This window comes from Cyprinodon tularosa, unplaced genomic scaffold (genome assembly GCF_016077235.1).
Source record: "Cyprinodon tularosa strain WSP-4 unplaced genomic scaffold, ASM1607723v1 ctg522, whole genome shotgun sequence".
Lineage (NCBI taxonomy): Eukaryota > Metazoa > Chordata > Actinopteri > Cyprinodontiformes > Cyprinodontidae > Cyprinodon > Cyprinodon tularosa.
In genome coordinates, this window is record NW_024039255.1 from 442,862 (window position 1) to 459,851 (window position 16,990).

General features: G+C 38.5%; 1 protein-coding gene across 1 annotated transcript; it reads right to left on the reverse strand.

Annotated features, from left to right (window-relative positions):
* Positions 1–337: 337 nt before the first annotated feature.
* Positions 338–16,497, reverse strand: atl3 (atlastin 3). Its single transcript, XM_038303962.1, has 14 exons — positions 16,339–16,497; positions 12,793–12,997; positions 12,069–12,203; positions 10,518–10,622; positions 10,392–10,442; positions 6,118–6,174; positions 5,913–6,005; positions 5,663–5,801; positions 5,438–5,565; positions 5,304–5,360; positions 5,151–5,222; positions 4,822–5,013; positions 2,662–2,901; positions 338–2,124 (listed from the first exon to the last, which is right to left on the reverse strand). Exons 2-14 carry the CDS (start codon positions 12,994–12,996, stop codon positions 2,062–2,064), a joined length of 1,536 nt encoding a protein of 511 aa, XP_038159890.1. The 5' UTR covers position 12,997; positions 16,339–16,497; the 3' UTR covers positions 338–2,061.
* Between the last annotated feature and the right edge of the window lie 493 nt (positions 16,498–16,990).

Genomic DNA, 16,990 nt, shown 5'->3' on the forward strand with positions numbered 1-16,990 from the left:
TATCGCTTTTTGTGTTTTTTATGCCTTTTTCCTCTTGAAGTAGCCTTTCAGAATCTACCAAGGTCTTTTGCTATTATGATTGATCAATTCAAATTCCGTATATATAGACATATGATCCGGGTTTCTAATATTCTACCAAAGGATGCAGTAGTATGAGGAGAACATGTGATCTCACTCATTATTGCATTTACCAAAAAAAAACCAAAGACAGGAAGAGTTTAGTTCGGTTTTCAGGTCCCTTTTATAAGGTTATATTATCTTTAAAAAATAAATAAATAAATAAACAGGAGGATGAATCAAACGTAAACTGCAAAAAAGAAAGAGCAGCCTGAGCAGGTGCAGTATAACTGTCAAACTTTATTCTTTTTTATTCTTTATAAAAACAGCACTGTGGCAAACTCAGGGGAGATTGTTACACTTGCTGTTAACTACAATATTGCATGCATTTGTTTCCCACTTTTGGAATGAGCTGTGTGCAACAAGCACCAAAGAGGAGGCAAAGTGCAAAAACTAGTGTTTGTAAGACATCCACATGTTCCCTCCACTTGTGGAAAAAAAAAGAAGAGAAATACAAAGAACACAGAGATGAAAACTCAACATTTCTAAAGTCACTTTTGGCCCAGCATATTTTACAAACAGGTTCATGCATTGACTCTTAGACAACAGCCTTTTTATGCAAGTGTCTCTACTCTGTGTCCAAGTTCACTAACCTATGCTTTAGTGCATGTTGTGGCCGATGTTGTCACACACTAACCTGGATGTTTTCAAAATGCTAAATGCTTTCTGTTTCTCCAATCACTTTAAACTTACTGAACTTCATCCATTCATGGATGGGGAATATTGTTGCAAATAACAGCCCTTAAATCCACCACCAAATTCCTTCAGATTTTATGTACGAAATGTTGTATGGCCCCAAAACTAAGCAAGTTAATCTAGTTTAGGGTAAATGGAAAAAAGAATAGAGAAAAAAAATAAAAAAGCATGGTTGGTCAAGCTGAAAAAGCAAAACAATCAAGCTGGCCTATATTAAACCACATGTAGAAAATTTGATGGTCTCGTTTCAAACTTGCTAGATTTCTATTGGTTATTAGGATAGAGTAACCTTTTACAGAACAGCTTGAATATCATTTTTACGCAGAGAGAATATGAGCTATTTATAGGACATAATACAGATATATTAGTGTTGTTTTCCACTTCACCTAAAAAGCTCAGATAACCTGTGAAAATAAACCCTGTATCAATGTTTGATGAAAGAATGATCATTTTCAATCACAACAATTAAAGACAATCAATTACTGATGGGTTATTTTGTATTATTGTCGTTTTTTATTAAACGTACTACCTTTGAGATTATGTATCTTGAAAATTTACTGGAGTTTATTTCAGACTGTATGAAGCTGTAGAAGAAATAACAGTCCGATTTAAGCATATTGGAGTTAACTCTTTGGTTGGCTAATCATTTGTATCATCCTGTTTATTCTACACTGCTCAGTATATTTTTATCAAGAGTCTATCTAAAGCAGTTGTTGTGGAATGATTACAAAATGCTCTTAAAATCTGCAGCTTTAAGATATATTGAAAGTGCATTTTATTACAAGAAACGAAACAATTATACTGAAAATCTGCAAGGAGAACAGTATTTCGAAGCTATGAGTAACCAGGAAGAGATTGCTAAAAAAAAAGCTATAGAAACACACATAAACATACAAGCTTTAAAGCTGCATTTTGAAGTGTTTTTAAGTCAAACTACACCAATGGCCCATGTCCTGTTGGTAAGACGAGAGACGTTGACGATAAAAAACTGAATGTTTCATTGTTTTCAATAAAGTTTAAAGGTAAACATGTACTTTTCGGTTAAGTCCGACTGTAAACGTGTAAAGAGGCTTTGGACCTGGACTGAAGCAGGCTGAATGTTCTGCCTATCGGATGTGCTGGTGAGTCAGGAACGGGCTGTTGTTGCTCAGGGCCAACGTGGTAGAAGGATGATAAGGCTTTAGTGCTAAAAGTGTGCTTGTGTGGCGTGCTGTTTGTTTGGAATAGAGATCGTTTGGGTTCGGTCCTCTAGCTGGATTTCTTCTGGACACTGATGGGTGCCCCTCGTGACTTATTCAACATCACCGTAGCCTGAAACCAAACAGAGAAGACTGTTCATCAGATTCCACACAAAGTCAAAGATTTCACTGTCTCTACTCTGTGCCGCTCTAAATCAGAGGTAAAACAATACAGATTTAATGGGAGTAAGAGTTTGTTTTTAAAAACATGAATAATATGATGTATTAGGTTATTCACATGTAGAATCTATTTACTAGTAAGGAACCATCAGAGAGGCGACATATAGTGCTGAATAAAAATGAATCCAACCCTTTTCTTTTTGTCTAAAGACCTTCTTTACCACTCAAATATACTCAATCATGCACATCTGTGGTCTGTTTCAGAAATCCGCAGAACATGAATTGGTGCTTTTGGCTCCTTTCGTGACAGAAGCGGGGAAAAAAGTTGCTTATTTTGTCAGAATCCATGATGGCTGGATTGCATTTTGGCTCCTTTTGATAGCAAGTGCGCCCTCTAGTGGCTTCAAGGAGCATCAATTGAACTCAGAAGAAAAAACATGCAGTTTTACATAAAGTCATTTAAAACAATCATCACTGTTTTTGTTCTCACCTGCTCTAGGACAACCCCAGCCGCCTGGTCAATGGCTCCGCCCACAGGCCGGTATTGACCAGAGTAGCGGATGAAGGCCCACACTAGCATCGCTATCATCAGCAGCCCCAGACCGCAGTCACAAACCAAGGCAAAGGTGGTCAGGCCGACAAAGAGCAAAACACCCGAGAGCACGTAGAAGAGGCACATCAGCACAAAGAGAACCGCAGGAGTTCTGAAGGCGCTGAAGAGATTTTTAGCCTTTAAAAGCAAAACAGAAGGCAGGTAAATAAGCAGATAAAAAAACAGTACACCTCAGAATTTACATTATTCTTAGCTTCTTATAAACAGTTCTGCCAGACATTTATCTAAGGATTTTATGTTTTCTTGAAAGTCTTTAAGTTCTTTTGTTTTCCGTCAAGTTTCAGACACATTTTATTTATTTGACCATTAAACTATTAATCTATTAATCCTTCCAGCATAAACAGGGTACTAATTTCAGGTGTTTTGTTGTGTTTGTATAAAAACAATTACAATTTTTTAAAGCTTTTTCTAACAATCAGAAAAACAAAAACATCCAAACATCTCTTTAATTAAATATAAAAAAATAAATACCAGCAATAAGAGTCGTACAGACAGAGAACACTAGATATGACAGAGCAAGATGATTCCCAAACAGCTTTAAATGGATGACCTGAGGCTGACACTGAATCAGCTGATAGATGAATGGCACACGCTGCCCAATATGCTCAGCTTCAAAGACCGCCTGGAGCAGCACTGACTACTTATGTTCACATTTCACTTAGAAATACAATAAAGTAAATGATTTAAGCTCACAAAATGATATATTTACAAAATACAAGAAATTTGATTACCAGGGCTAAAATGGTCATCCGCAAAATGCCCGTTCAGACTGGAGAAGATGCAGACTGAGCAGAAGCAATCAGTCTAAGTTATACGGTAGTTAAATCTTTGTTCTATGTGTTTTCTGTAAATTTATCCAGTTTTTTAATGGTGTGCTTGGGAGTAGGGGTGGAACAGTTCACAAAATCCACGGTTCGGTTCGGTTCAAGGTTTCGTGGTCACAGTTTTCGGTTTGGTTCGGTATACGTTTATTGTTACACCGAAAAATAAAAAAATTAATAAAAATTACAAAAGTTAATGAAAAAATCCCCAAAAATTTATGAATTGTAATTATTTTTAATGATCCGCAGAAACCCTGGATCATTTCTGCATGTTTTGCTGCTTTGTATTTAATCATCTCGCGCATGCCCTCTACGATCTCCAAGGAACTTAGAGCGGAGTGGATGGGAGCCACAGCTGAGGCTGTAGGCTTTGCTTTGTGCAGGCGGTATGGAGCGCAGCGGAGCGCTGACGGAGTATGAGGGATTTCGGGGTTAGCATAACATGTTGGTCGTGTTGCTGTTAGCATAAACAAAATGTGTTGCACAATGCTTGCACACTGTTGAACTTTTATCCACATCTTTCTTTCCGCCGTCATCGTAGGTCACTCTAAATGCAAAGTGGTCCCATACAGCAGACCTATAAAGTGCTGCTGGCGCATCTTCCAACTCCTGTTCTTTCCCACTCGCCATACCCACACAATTCTCCACAACAACTGATTTTTTTCTGCTACACTCGGCTACGTTGCTTCGCTTCTTCTTCTTGCTTACTACTGGTGGTTGGCTTTGGTCGCAGTACCGCCACCTTCTGCTCTGGAGTGTAATCGCTTCGCCTATGAGGAAAAAGGAGCTGTGCATGAACCGAACGCAACACACGCGAACCGAACCGAGACAGTCGAACCGAACGATTCAGACGGTTTTCACAAACCATTCCATCCCTACTTGGGATGGATGATAGTCTTTAGATTTTCTGCTGATTCAGGGATTGTTACATTGGACTTTTGAGGTCTAATGCGGGATCCATATTTCTGTTTTCAGCAGGGATAACTGTTAAGAAACTTAAAACAGATAAGCTACTTGGGCTCCAGGACTGCACACAAAATGAAGGAAATAAGCCGCTAAATCTAAAAAAAATAAAATCATCACAAAGTTTAAACTACTGATTATTATAGAGGAGTAAAATACATGCTGGCTCACTGGAAGTAAATCATCAAATATAATCCATATTTTAAAAATTAAAATTTTACATTTAGAGACGTAAAAAACAATCAAGCCCTACCTCATTTTGCTTGCTATACGACACCCACATCTCATTCAGCTCCTTTTGCAGCTGTGCTTGGTAACGATCACAAAACTCCTGTCCTCCCATTTTCTTGGTGGAAGCAAAAGCATGAATGGCTTCTCCATGGAAAAAGTTATGCTTCTCCTCCAAAGTCTCTGGAGCCACATAGGGCAGATCTCCTCCACAGATCTAAGGAGGGAGCCAAGCGGAGGCAGAAGGATAAGCAAACACCAACATTTATTCTATATAGTCACATGTTTTGGATTCTAATGAAACAGAAAAAGGAAATATTCATGTTTGGGTTTCATGCATGGGAACAAACTCACCCTCTCCATATTTTTCTGATACTGATCTTTAGCTGCTGCCACGGCTGCCAGGTTATTAGCCTCTGCTGTAGCCTGGTAATTAAAAACACATGTTGCTCATAGTGAAGTAAATCAGAAGTCAAAACAACCTTAGATTATACTGAGAACTCCTACCATGAGCATGGTCTTTGGTTGAGGTAAATCTTCTCCTTGGTAGATCTTAATGTAGGCCTTGAAGAATGAAACAAGTCAGACTAAGTTGGACTGACAAGGATTCAGCCGAGATGCAAAGATCAGGAGGATCTTACCTTGAAGAACTCCAGCAGGCCTCTGCAGGTGACTTTATTCCCGTTTATTTCCTTTTCAGACAAGTTGTCTGGATGCAGCAGTTTAGGAATCAGAGACCGAAGCTGCTCTTTGAACTCAGGGGCAACGTCTGACAACAAAAAAACAGGTTTGCATTAAAACCTGAACGCACCATCAGCACAGTTTGAATTTTCTTACACAAAACTAAAGGAGAATCTGAGACTTACCACAGAGTTGCCCCCGAAAAGCAGGGTTGGTGGCGACCTTCAGCCCAGGGTGGGGCAACAAGAAGCAGGAGATCTTGGTGAAACATGAATGGATGTGTTCCCTTACTGTCTGCAGCTCCTCATGTTGGGCCTCTTTGACCTAAAAAAAAAAAAAAAAAAAAAAAAAAAAAAAATCAACACAGGCAGCATTGTACAACTTTATGGTAGTTTAAAAAAAACATTTCTAAATTAAAAAGCTATAAACTGGTACCTGTAACCGTTTATCCAGAAATTCACTGCCGCCTCTAAAGCCGTAGCTGTATTCGTAGGGAAAGCTCCAGTCTCTGACTAGAAACATCAGAGACTAAAGGGTAAGCAGGACCATGTTTATGTGAAAAAAAGATAAATATTTAGTATAAATTCACACAAACATTAGAAGGCATAAACAATGTCACAGAAAATGGGATTTGTGGTACCTGAAAAGGCTTCTGGAAAATCTCATCCATGGCCAGACGACCATACTCTGTGAACAGCTGCATGGAGAAAACACCGAAATCAAGTTTAAGATTCAGTTTTTATATTTTATTCCAAGGTTACTCGGTATTTGAATCATGTTATCAGCATTTTTATTTAATCTTTCTACACTACCGACTTCGAGTGAGTTCTAAAATCTTATACAGACAGGAAACTCAATAAAAATAGAATTACATTTGAGATTATTTTAGTAAGTTTCTTTAAACCGTGAAGCTCATATTAACCAGTAGTCATATTCATATAACTCTGATGAATGCTAACAACAATTGAAAACCCATTCAGTTTCTGAAAATATGTTTTTTAGACCAATAAAAGGGATTTTAACACAAGTGTGAGCTAAAATGATTTAATCATTACTCGGTTACTTCTTTAAGAATTACTGCATCACTGTGGGGGGCGTGGAGGTCACCAGCTGAGACTTCAAGAAGAAGAAGGTACCTTTGATCTATTAAGTCAGGTGAGTTGGCTGGTTAATTGTGAATGGTGTCATCAGGCTTATTAAGGTAGGTATTGGTACTTTAATCAAAGCAGCAGATGCAGAGATGATCTAAATATGTCTGCGTCTGCTGGCTGTTTCAGTTTTGCATCAGTTTTCCCTCCGATAAAGCAACCTGAACAGCTACCGTCTTTGCCGTGCTTCACCCTCCTCGTGGAGGAGAACAACAGTCAGTTCAACAGTCTTTCCTGTGGCTGTAATATTCGAACATGTATTAAAACAGTTTTTGTCTTTGTAAAACAATTTCATGTAAAACTTTCTGACAACATTCTGGGGTTTTCATTAGTGTTGCGCCAATGCCATTTTTTTTGGCCCCGATAACGATACCTGGCTGTGCAGTATTGGCTGATACCGATACCATCTGGTTGAAATTGATGTGTGTGTGTAGATGAAGAACTCTATACTACTTGGATGTAAAATAATTGCCATCATGGCTTTTTCAAGCTGCTGCGGTATCGGTGCAACACTAGTTTTCATTAGCTATAAGTCACAGTATTTCATTTTTTATATCAACCGAACCATTAAAAATATATACATATTAAAAATGAGTCCAGGGAAAAAAAAAAAAAAGATGGGGTATCTTTTCCAGAGTCAGGAAAAGATACCCCACAATATTTCCCTGTCCTGTTCTCACATCCATCTACCACATTTGTCCGTCTTAATTTATTCATCAACTGATCCCTCTATGGTTAAGTTACACTGCAGGCCTTGATGATTAATTCCGATTTTTTTGTGAAATCCGATTTTTTCGCGTTGCCGTTCATATTTCCAAATATATGCGACTTGTATGTGATCTCCTGTGTGAGCTGCAGTCATACAATGCAAGTGTCCCGCATGTGCAGTAGAGGACGCAATGACGTTACAGGCCAGCATGCTCTTTTTTCTCTGGAAGTAAACATGGATGGTAGTGCCGGCGCGCATCTAACACAATCTTTCCAATATGTTTAAACATAAGTACTGCTCTCCGCATCATCATCTGCCATGGTTGCTGTTTTTCTTGCCGCTTCTGCGAAGCAAGACTCATAATAGTGACCTTTGTCAGGTAATAATGGCGTTCAGGTCGTATGAATGTGACCTGGCCGTTCACACACAGGTCGCATTTGAAAAGATCAGATTCGTATCGGATTCAGGACCACATAGTCCTGATCTCTAAGCTAAGTGGCCTGGGTCGGATTGGAAAAAAATCGGATCTGTGTTGTTTAGACAGCCATGAAAAGATCAGATTCAGGTCGCATATGGGCAAAAAAATCTGATTTGGGTCACTTCAGGCTGCAGTGTGAACGTAGCCTATTTTCTAACGATCTTTTCTATTCTTCCTCACGTATTGTGTTACTGAAAGCTGAACTTATAAATACATATTTGCTCTAAATTTATTAAAATGAGTTTGGAAACCCTTGAAAATCACAACATCTGAGCTTGGAGGGCCTTGGGCAGAAATCCCATTAGAGTAAAACTTGGATTTCCTTCAATACCAGGAAGAAATTAAATATAATATTTAAATAAGTGTGTTTGATTAAGTCTTTACTATGACAGCAAGGTCTTTAAAACAAAAACAAAGCCCAGAAAATAAAAGGAAACTGAACCTTAACAACATCCTAAACTACGGAGTCAAACGTCCTATTTTTCTCATGTTTCAGTGACTGTAGAATAACAATCTCATTCAAAGACAAGAAGCCGAAAATGTTGGTTAACTTCCCACCTTCTTGATTCAAACGAGACCTAATACTCAGATGCCGGTGGAATGGCAGTTACCGTATTTTCACGACTATAAGGCGCACTTAAACGTCTTTTTTTTCCCTCAAAATGTGCGGTGCGCCCTATGGTGCGGTGCGCCCTATGTGTGTTGTAACTGCGACTTTTGAGACCACCTCATTGAGGAGATGATGAAAGAGTGGCTGAATGTAAGGAGACCAGGTGTTTTTTTTTTTCCACCCCTCACCATCGCTGTTAATATGCAACTCCATGCGTGCCCATCTCACAGCTGATGTGAAAAACATGGGGAAACAAATTAACGCTGTGCTCGCTGTTCAACCGCTCGACATCGGTGTGAACGGGACCCAGCAGGTGCAGCAGAAGCAGCGAGTTTACATGCAAAGTCAATGGTTGACGCGCATATAGGTGCAGCAAAAGGTCCCGCAGCGCGTTTTGGTGCAGCACGTCGGGAGCGTTTAAGCATCTGAAGCGCCGCCAACGCGCTGCTGCTGCTCAGATGGAAAAATTGAAGTTTTGCTGCTGGACGCGCCGCATCAACCAATCAGAGAAGCTGATCTGGGAGCTGACAGCGAGACACAGCGCTCTGATGACATATGATATTAGATGAAAAAGGCTGGGTGGAGGTGTGGCTGAGGCAGGTGTATGTGAGAAGACTAGGTGGTTTTTTCCACGCATCACCATCGCTGCGTGCCCATCTCACAGCCGATGTGAAAAAAAGGTGAATCAAATGAACACTGTGCTCACCGTTATCCCGGGGGTCTGACAAAGGAGCTTCCACCGCTCGACATCGGTGTGAAGCAGCCGTTCAAAGTAAGGCTGCGAGCGGCGTGGGAGCGATGGATGACAGACAGAGACCACAGTTTCAGGATAAATGGAAGGCAGCGCCGGGCAAGTTACGCCACAGTTTGCGGATGGATTGTAGATGGACTAACGTGTCTGCTGGCTCTAGTTGTTCAAGCTTTTCCAAAAGCAGGCATTATTTCTGAGGAGCCGCGCTGCACGGAAAGTGACTGACAGCGAAGAAGGGGAAATTGGCATGTCTGATTTAGCGCAGCTGTTTTATTCAGAAACAGAGGATGATGACTTTGATGGGTTTGATTAATACTTTGTAATAAATACATGAATAAAGCACAATCATACTCAGTTTTGCTCCCGTTGTATTTTTCTACCTAAAAGCTTAATTCAACAGCAGCCTCTGGGCGGGTCTCCTCCTCTTCAGCGCGGTGGCTGGCAGGTGTTTTTTCATCTAAATAATCTAAATCTTGCAGCTATATTTGCTGTGATCAGTGTGAATAAAGTAGTTTTAATATGTTTTTAAGTGAGAAAGTCCACCTGAAAACTTAATAATTGCAGTCAGTTCATCCAGATTATCTATTTCTGTCAGAGGCGCTCAGACCCCCACATACCAGCGGTGCACCGACAGTAGAAATCCCTTCAACAGCAGCCTCACCGCGGCGGCTGGCAGGTGATTTTCATCTAAATAATTTAAACTGCAGGCACCAGGATACCGGCAATAAAAGCGAACATATTCCGTCGGCAGGTTTCAGGATTTTAAGTTAATTTAGGAGTTATCACAGTGCTCTGTCATCTGCGATGTGTCTGACTCACGGCCAGCTGCCAGGTTTGATTAATACTTTGTAATAAATACATGAATAAAGCACAATCATACTCAGTTTTGCCCCCGCTGTATTTTTAAATACGCAGTAGAGGTATTTAAAGGTAGTAGAGGACATGTACCGGTATATAAAAAACGCGCCCTATAGTCCGGTGCGCCTTATGTGTGTCTTAAATACAGAAATGGGACACATAACTAAGACTGCGCCTTTTAGTCCGGTGCGCCTTATGGTCGTGAAAATACAGTAGATATGCAAAGCTAATAGACAACAGTCCTACTATAACCAGAAACAGGTGAAGATAGAAAAACAGACACTAAATCAAACAGATACAGCTCTAAAGTTAAGTTAAAACAAAATAATAAAAAAAACACAATAAGGTTGTCAAACCAACCTGTAGCTGCTGCAGGTCGTCCTCTTGGATGTTCTGTGAGAGATTGTAGATCTACAAAACCAGAGAGCATGTCAGAGTACTGAACGATGACAAACTAATCAGTGGCAAACAAAGTAGAATATCTACCTGAACTGAGCTGGTCATGGTGCTGAGGGCGAATATGGTGGCGCAGTCCTTCACTGTGGACTGGTCATCAAAGGCTCCCTGAGTGTCCATCAACACCACCGCCACCTACAGGAGACAGGAAGCATAGCAAGTAATCCTGTTATCACTTTCATAAGGGTGGATTAAATTCTGTAGGTATCGTCCATCTGGTTTATCAAAAATTTACTTTTTGCTGCATAAGAATTAATTTTAAGATTTAAAAACTGCATTTGAAGTAAAATAAGGATGTGCTAAATATCCTGAATTTATTTCATAGTCTCTGCACATCTGTAGATTCTACAGATTACCAACAAAAAAAAAAAGACAGTTTTCTTGTGAGGTTTTGTTTTAAAAAAACAAGTAAAAAAGAAGTGTAATTTTATAGGTCAAATGAGAGGTGTTCAACTCAATGTGGTACTGCGGGGTAGTTTAGTCTAAACTAAATCAGTCTGCAGTACTGCTTAAACATTACTTTTACTCAAGTAAGTTTGCACTCAGACCTGATAACAGGAGTTAATTTATTTTTATGTATATTTTCAAGCAGAAATAAGTTCTGAAACATTTGCGGGTTAACATTTTAAATGTTTTTCATCACGCCTCTAGCTCCCCATTTGGTTTTAATACATTTTTCAGCACCCTTAAACCGGCTGTGCTGGGTGGCATTAATAGTTGCAGGTAGTCTAGATGAACTAAAGTGTTGCATTGACTGCAGCAAAATACAGGGAGGGCAGACAAACAGCGAGTCTAAACAATGCAAATAACTTAAAAATCAACACACGTTCAAAACAAAGCAGTCAAACAACACCCTAAACTAAAGAGACTTTAGTTTAAAATTGCAATAACAGGCAGCAGAAACCAGATGAAAGTAAGAAAAGGTGCAGACTCATCTAGTCACAACAGCATTTCTCTAAAGGGTGGGGGTAACATTTTGTTTTTTCAACCTCTGCTTTCCAGTATGAAAAAGGAACCATTTTCCACAGGATGTTTTTAACAACAATACTTTATTTAAAATTTCATAACCACTTATACCTGATTTAACATTCGCTCCTATAATTAGTCTACTGTCCGGCAGCAAAGTAAATCTATCTAAAGGGGAGCAGTTATTTTGCTTTAAGAAGGGGTTAAATCTGTTACATTTAATGAGAAAAAATATTGATTACAAAATAACATAAGTTGAAATTTATTCTGAGATCTATTGTTGCTTCTCCCCACAAAGAACATGTATACTGAACAGCATAAGAACATCCTTCATAGTAGCTAGTATTTCTGTACTAATAATTAAATATGAAATCATTCTATCAGTCTAATATTTAACATTTGTGAAAAATCTGATGTTTGGCTTTTATAAGCCTCAGGCCATAAACACTGAACTTTAATCTGTGTCATAAATGTATAGAATAGTTGCTTTTATTGTACAAATGTATTATGTAATATGACTTAGACAACTTTTATTGAATAATATAATCTTAAAGTGAGAAGTGCTCTGTTGGTTACTGATATAAGTAAAGGAGTGTGTACAGCAGGGGTCCGCACCTCTGTTCCATCGCTCTTTCGAACTGTGAAAACTTTGCTCCACAGCTGGATGCCTGTCGTCTCCGGCTCGGAACCTCCTCTCCAAGAAAATCCAGTCAGTTCCTCCTCATCATTACCCAACCAGTTGTTGTCACTCTGCAAAAAGTCACACCATAAATACCAAAGGTAAAAGAACAAACAAGAACAGAATTAATCAAATATATTAGTATAAATCTGCAGCTTAAAGAGCAGAAAGATTTCTCATTTTCTTTCCCCAGCGTTTTCTTTCAGCTTCAGCCATTATTAAACCCTAAGCTATAAATAGACATTCTTATTGTTTTACTACCAACAAAGTGGAGTGCAGAGCTTTCAGGTTCCAATTAACTCCCCACTTTCCGGCTTGTTTTAGAGTGGAGATGTAATGGAAGCCACAATTATAGTAATGAGGAGAAAAGGAAAAATCAATAGTTCCGATCTGTGGTGATCTCTAAGTGATGTTTGCTAATCATATACAAACAAACAGAGAAAGCAGTACAGGTTAAACTCTGAAATACAGAAACAAAAATCTCAATTATTTCTTTCTGGCAAACAAGTTTGTTCACATGTTAGAGCAGAGCAGGGCGTTCACTGTTCATGGATGCGTTCATCCCATGTCAGCTCGTCAACACTTTCCCAGATCTGGAGAAACCAGTCAGAGTCAGAACACCAGTCTAAAGAGATCTGATGCCCATCAACTGAGCCTCACCCTTCTGTGCATGTAGCGGAGCATGAAGTCCAGCAAAAAGCTTTTCCCCTTTCTGAAAGCTCCGGCCACCGACAGAACCACCACATGTTTGTCTCGGACTTCAGGGGCCAGCAGGATCTGAGATAAAGCCTCTGTGTCCAAAGTGAAGGAGTGATCGTCCTTATTTACGTCCACGATCTGAACTGGGTGTGCTTCACTCCCCATTCTGCAAGTAAAAATAAAAAAAATTAGCTAGATTGCTTCAAAGTTATTCATCAATTAAGCCCTTATATTCACCACATAGAGTCTAAAGACTCAATTATGTTTGGTATCAACTCTCTTAATATATTAAATATTTTCTTTTTGCTTAATTTTTTTTTCCAAAATGTAGGTAATGAGTTTCTAGGCTATATGTTAAACAGTCTGTAGATTGATCAATACAAATATTTAAACATTTTATGCAACTGTATGACATGAAAATCCCACCCCCCCAAAAAAAAAACAAAACAAAAAAAAACACACAATGCTGTTAAAATCAGCTTTCTTCTCTTACATGCAGTTTGTTCTTTTAACATTTCAAAGTTGTCTTTGCTTTCTGGTGCTTTCTTAGATCTTAGCTGCTGTCTCAGTCAAACGGTATCCTAACTTATATATGCATCTGTACAAGGGCTGGTTAAAAAAATCGATTTTAATCGAGTTTGAATCGATTCCTTTACATTTTTGCAAAATCGATGTCTAGGGAATGAGGTCGATTCATTTTATAGTGACACACATGACGTTCACATTCAAAGCAGGAAGGGTGCACACAAGATTACTTCAAGCCAGACAGCTGCAAATATACCCAATAGGTTGACTGAAGACATTAACAAATGGGGGCTGACCAGCAAACATCCTGTAGTTGTTACAGACAACGCTGCAAATATGGTTTGTGCAGTGGAGATAATGCAGCTCATGCATGTCTGGTGTGTCACGTCTGCTTGCTCGAGTGAAGCTTCACTTTTTCACTTTTCACAAACAAGTTTGCACTTTTTAGACAGTTTTGTTTACATCTCATGTTTAAACTGTCTGATCTACAAGTTTGCACTTTGTGTTGAACGTGACAGGAAAAAACAAAATATATTAGTATTTTGAAATACAGTTGAACCACTTTCATTGTAAAAACAGACCGAATCGAAATTAATCGATTTAGAACTGCATGAATCAAAATCGAATCGATTCAGGACTTTGGCGAAAATACCCAGCCCTAATCTGTACTACCTTTAAATAGCTAAATAAGACATATGATACGGCTGGAGGGACTAAAAATGGCAAAGTTAATGAGTTATGCAACTGGTATCATCACACAGAAGGAAAAATGCAATGTTTAGTTGATATAGAAGAAACAGACAAATCAGATTTTTCTCCTTTCTAATACAGATGTAAAGACAGTAAGTCTCAAAAACCTATTATTCGATTTTTTTTCACCCAATTTTTATAATAAAAATGGAAAAATACATATATTGCTTTCAAAAACTAGGGATGTTTTCAATAATCCCCCCTGGGACGTGACCTTAATTTCAAGGGTGACTTCATTTAATTTGTGAACTGCTAGTAAAATAATCATGTTTCACAATAAACAATAAAAATACAATAAGCTAAATGTTTGCAGCTGGTTGTAACACAGAGAGCTAGTTGATTAGTAGTAGGTACACATCTAAGAACTAAAAAATTATGAACTGACATCAGTTTGAGCTTTAGAAGCCAAAGGAGTGGAGTTTAAAAAAATATTCAGAGTTCCCCAAAGAATAAATCTTCATACACAAAAAAAATTGCTTAATAAATCAAATCAATTAGTCACCCAGTCTTAGTAAGACCTGTTGATTCTGGTTGTGATCAGAGGTGTCAAGTAACGAAGTATAAATACTTTGTTACTGTACTTAAGTACACTTTTTAGTTATCTATACTTTACTCCATTACTTGTTTTTCCTTCCTACTTCTGACTTCTACTCATTACATTTTTACACAAGTATCTGTACTTTTTATTCCTTACATTTTTAAAACAAACGCTACTCGTTACGCTTCGGTTTAATGTTTATAAATATTTATTTCACATCATGTGCGCCATCCAATGCAGATCATTTGTGCCAACCACATCTGGTGAAAACTAGTTTAATTGGATGAGTCATAACGCAAACATTCATTGGTTAGCTAAAGGAAATCCTCAGAAGCAAGCAGGTGTTCTTCAAACTGCAAACGTGAATTGTCTATGCCATGCTACGATGTTGGATTCAGAAAAGATGTTGAAATGTCTGAAAGGTCGGACACAGGTGAGAGCGTATCGGGAGATGGAGACCAACAAGACTTCCCTCATCCTTGGCCCCATCTCAAAGAATTTTTCGAAATAGTCGAAAAATTGAGCTTTAAAATCAATATAGTGGCATCTGGCTTTTGTTTTAAAGGTTACTTTATACTTTTTTACTTTCTGACTTTTCCTTGAGCAAAGAGGTCAAGCTGATACTTCAACTTTTACCAGAGTATTTTTAAACTGCAGTATCTATACTTCTACTTAAGTAACAAATGTGTGTAATTTTGACACCACTGGTTTTGATAGATTCCTTTGGTTATTTTTTTTTTTGTTTGTTTTTTAGGCAAAACATTGAGTGCAAGAGCATAAAGGTTATTAGAGGGAACAGTTTTATGCCAAAATAGAATTATAATCCTCTATTGTACATTGGACGACATACCATTCCTACTTTAATAAGATATAATGAGGCATATCTCTGTCCAGATTTTGTCAGGACTATGGTGGTACAGACTTGAAACAAAAAAGTCTTTAGAGACTGAATAATAAAATAGTATTAAGTGATTGAAAAACAAATAGTTTCAGGTAGTGAAGGGTGGATCTCCTTTCAGTTGATCTTCTTCATAATTAATAGCAAATAGCTGCTGCAGACTCACCCTGCAGGTATGAAAATACTATTCCAACAAGTCTGTCAGATAGACAGTTTAGCTGTGTGTGGCTCTGGCTGTGGGCTGCTCATATTTGCGTCATGCTGCTCTGCCTGCAGCTTATGGATTTAGCATGCCCTCACTAATCTGGTCATGTTTTTTTTTCCTCATCAAAGGGGCGCTTTGTTGGCAGACTTGGGAAAACCGTCTTTCATCACAGCAATGATTAAAACACAAAAATATGATACCGTGTGTCGTCAAATTAAGGTCCCTCCCTGCTTTCAAGCACCTTAAAGGTGTGGCTTTGAGGATCATCATGCCAACAATTCTCTGCAGAGCAGGCTGGATGGCAATGAGGATCATTTAGAACAAAAAAAAACAGAACTATACTACACAAACAGGATTTAAAACCACATCGGTGACAGCTTAACAGCTAGTAGAGTGAGTACGGTGCAGTGAAGTTACACATATATCCACTTTTTTGACATGAACATATCCGAGCCTGTTTAACTAAGCTAACAGGTCTGGGGGGGAAAGCCACACGTTCAAACAAAACAAGGAACTAGCTATTAAACACGCGCGGAGTTGAAAATCCCGAACTCCATTGCGTTCCGGACAAATAAGTCGATAAAAACATACCTGCTTGTTTTAGCTTAAGTTTCACTGTGCCTCGTTGTATTTAAGAAGCCTCGACAGACACACAGGAGTCGACAAACGACCAACTTTTTCTCACTGACACGAAAACAGTCATGAGAACTTTTTTCCACAACTGAACTGCCCACTTCCGTCTTTGGCCCGCGAAACGCCAGATGGGAAATGTAGTTCGTAACTCTGCCTGTTTCATCCGATTGGAGTCTCTTAAAAACTACATGCCCCTTTGCGTCAAACGTATCAATAAAATAAGGGATATGTAGTTTCTTTTTAGTGGAAGTGATCTTTACGCAACGACCGAGGAGGTAATGTAAAGTAGTTACTTTGCGTTTAACCAAATCTCATCCAAAAGATTTTCAAAGCGGAGGAGGAAACGGTATCCAAGCAACCAGTATTCGTTTGATGAGAAATAGTAGTAGTAAGTTGTTATGTGGATATAGCGCCCCCGGGTGGAGTTATTGATTCAAATCTTCATTTTATGACTTACATAAAGGTTTTCTAAAAAAAATAAAAAATAATTAAAAATGCTATTAAAAATTGATCACTGTTAAATTTTTACCTATTTTTCTTCTCATGATTTCTATTTTTGTTGTTAAAAAATAAAAAAATGAACAAAATTCCCCAGTGAAATAAATGCCAA

Coding starts and splice junctions, on each gene's coding strand:
- atl3 (XM_038303962.1), bottom strand. CDS start 12,996: ATGGGGAGTGAAGCACACCCAGTTCAGATCGTGGACGTAAATAAGGAC. Junction 5,361..5,437: donor GCCTGCTGGAGTTCTTCAAG/GTAAGATCCTCC, acceptor TCATTCTTCAAG/GCCTACATTAAGATCTACCA. Junction 5,223..5,303: donor AACCAAAGACCATGCTCATG/GTAGGAGTTCTC, acceptor TTTAATTACCAG/GCTACAGCAGAGGCTAATAA.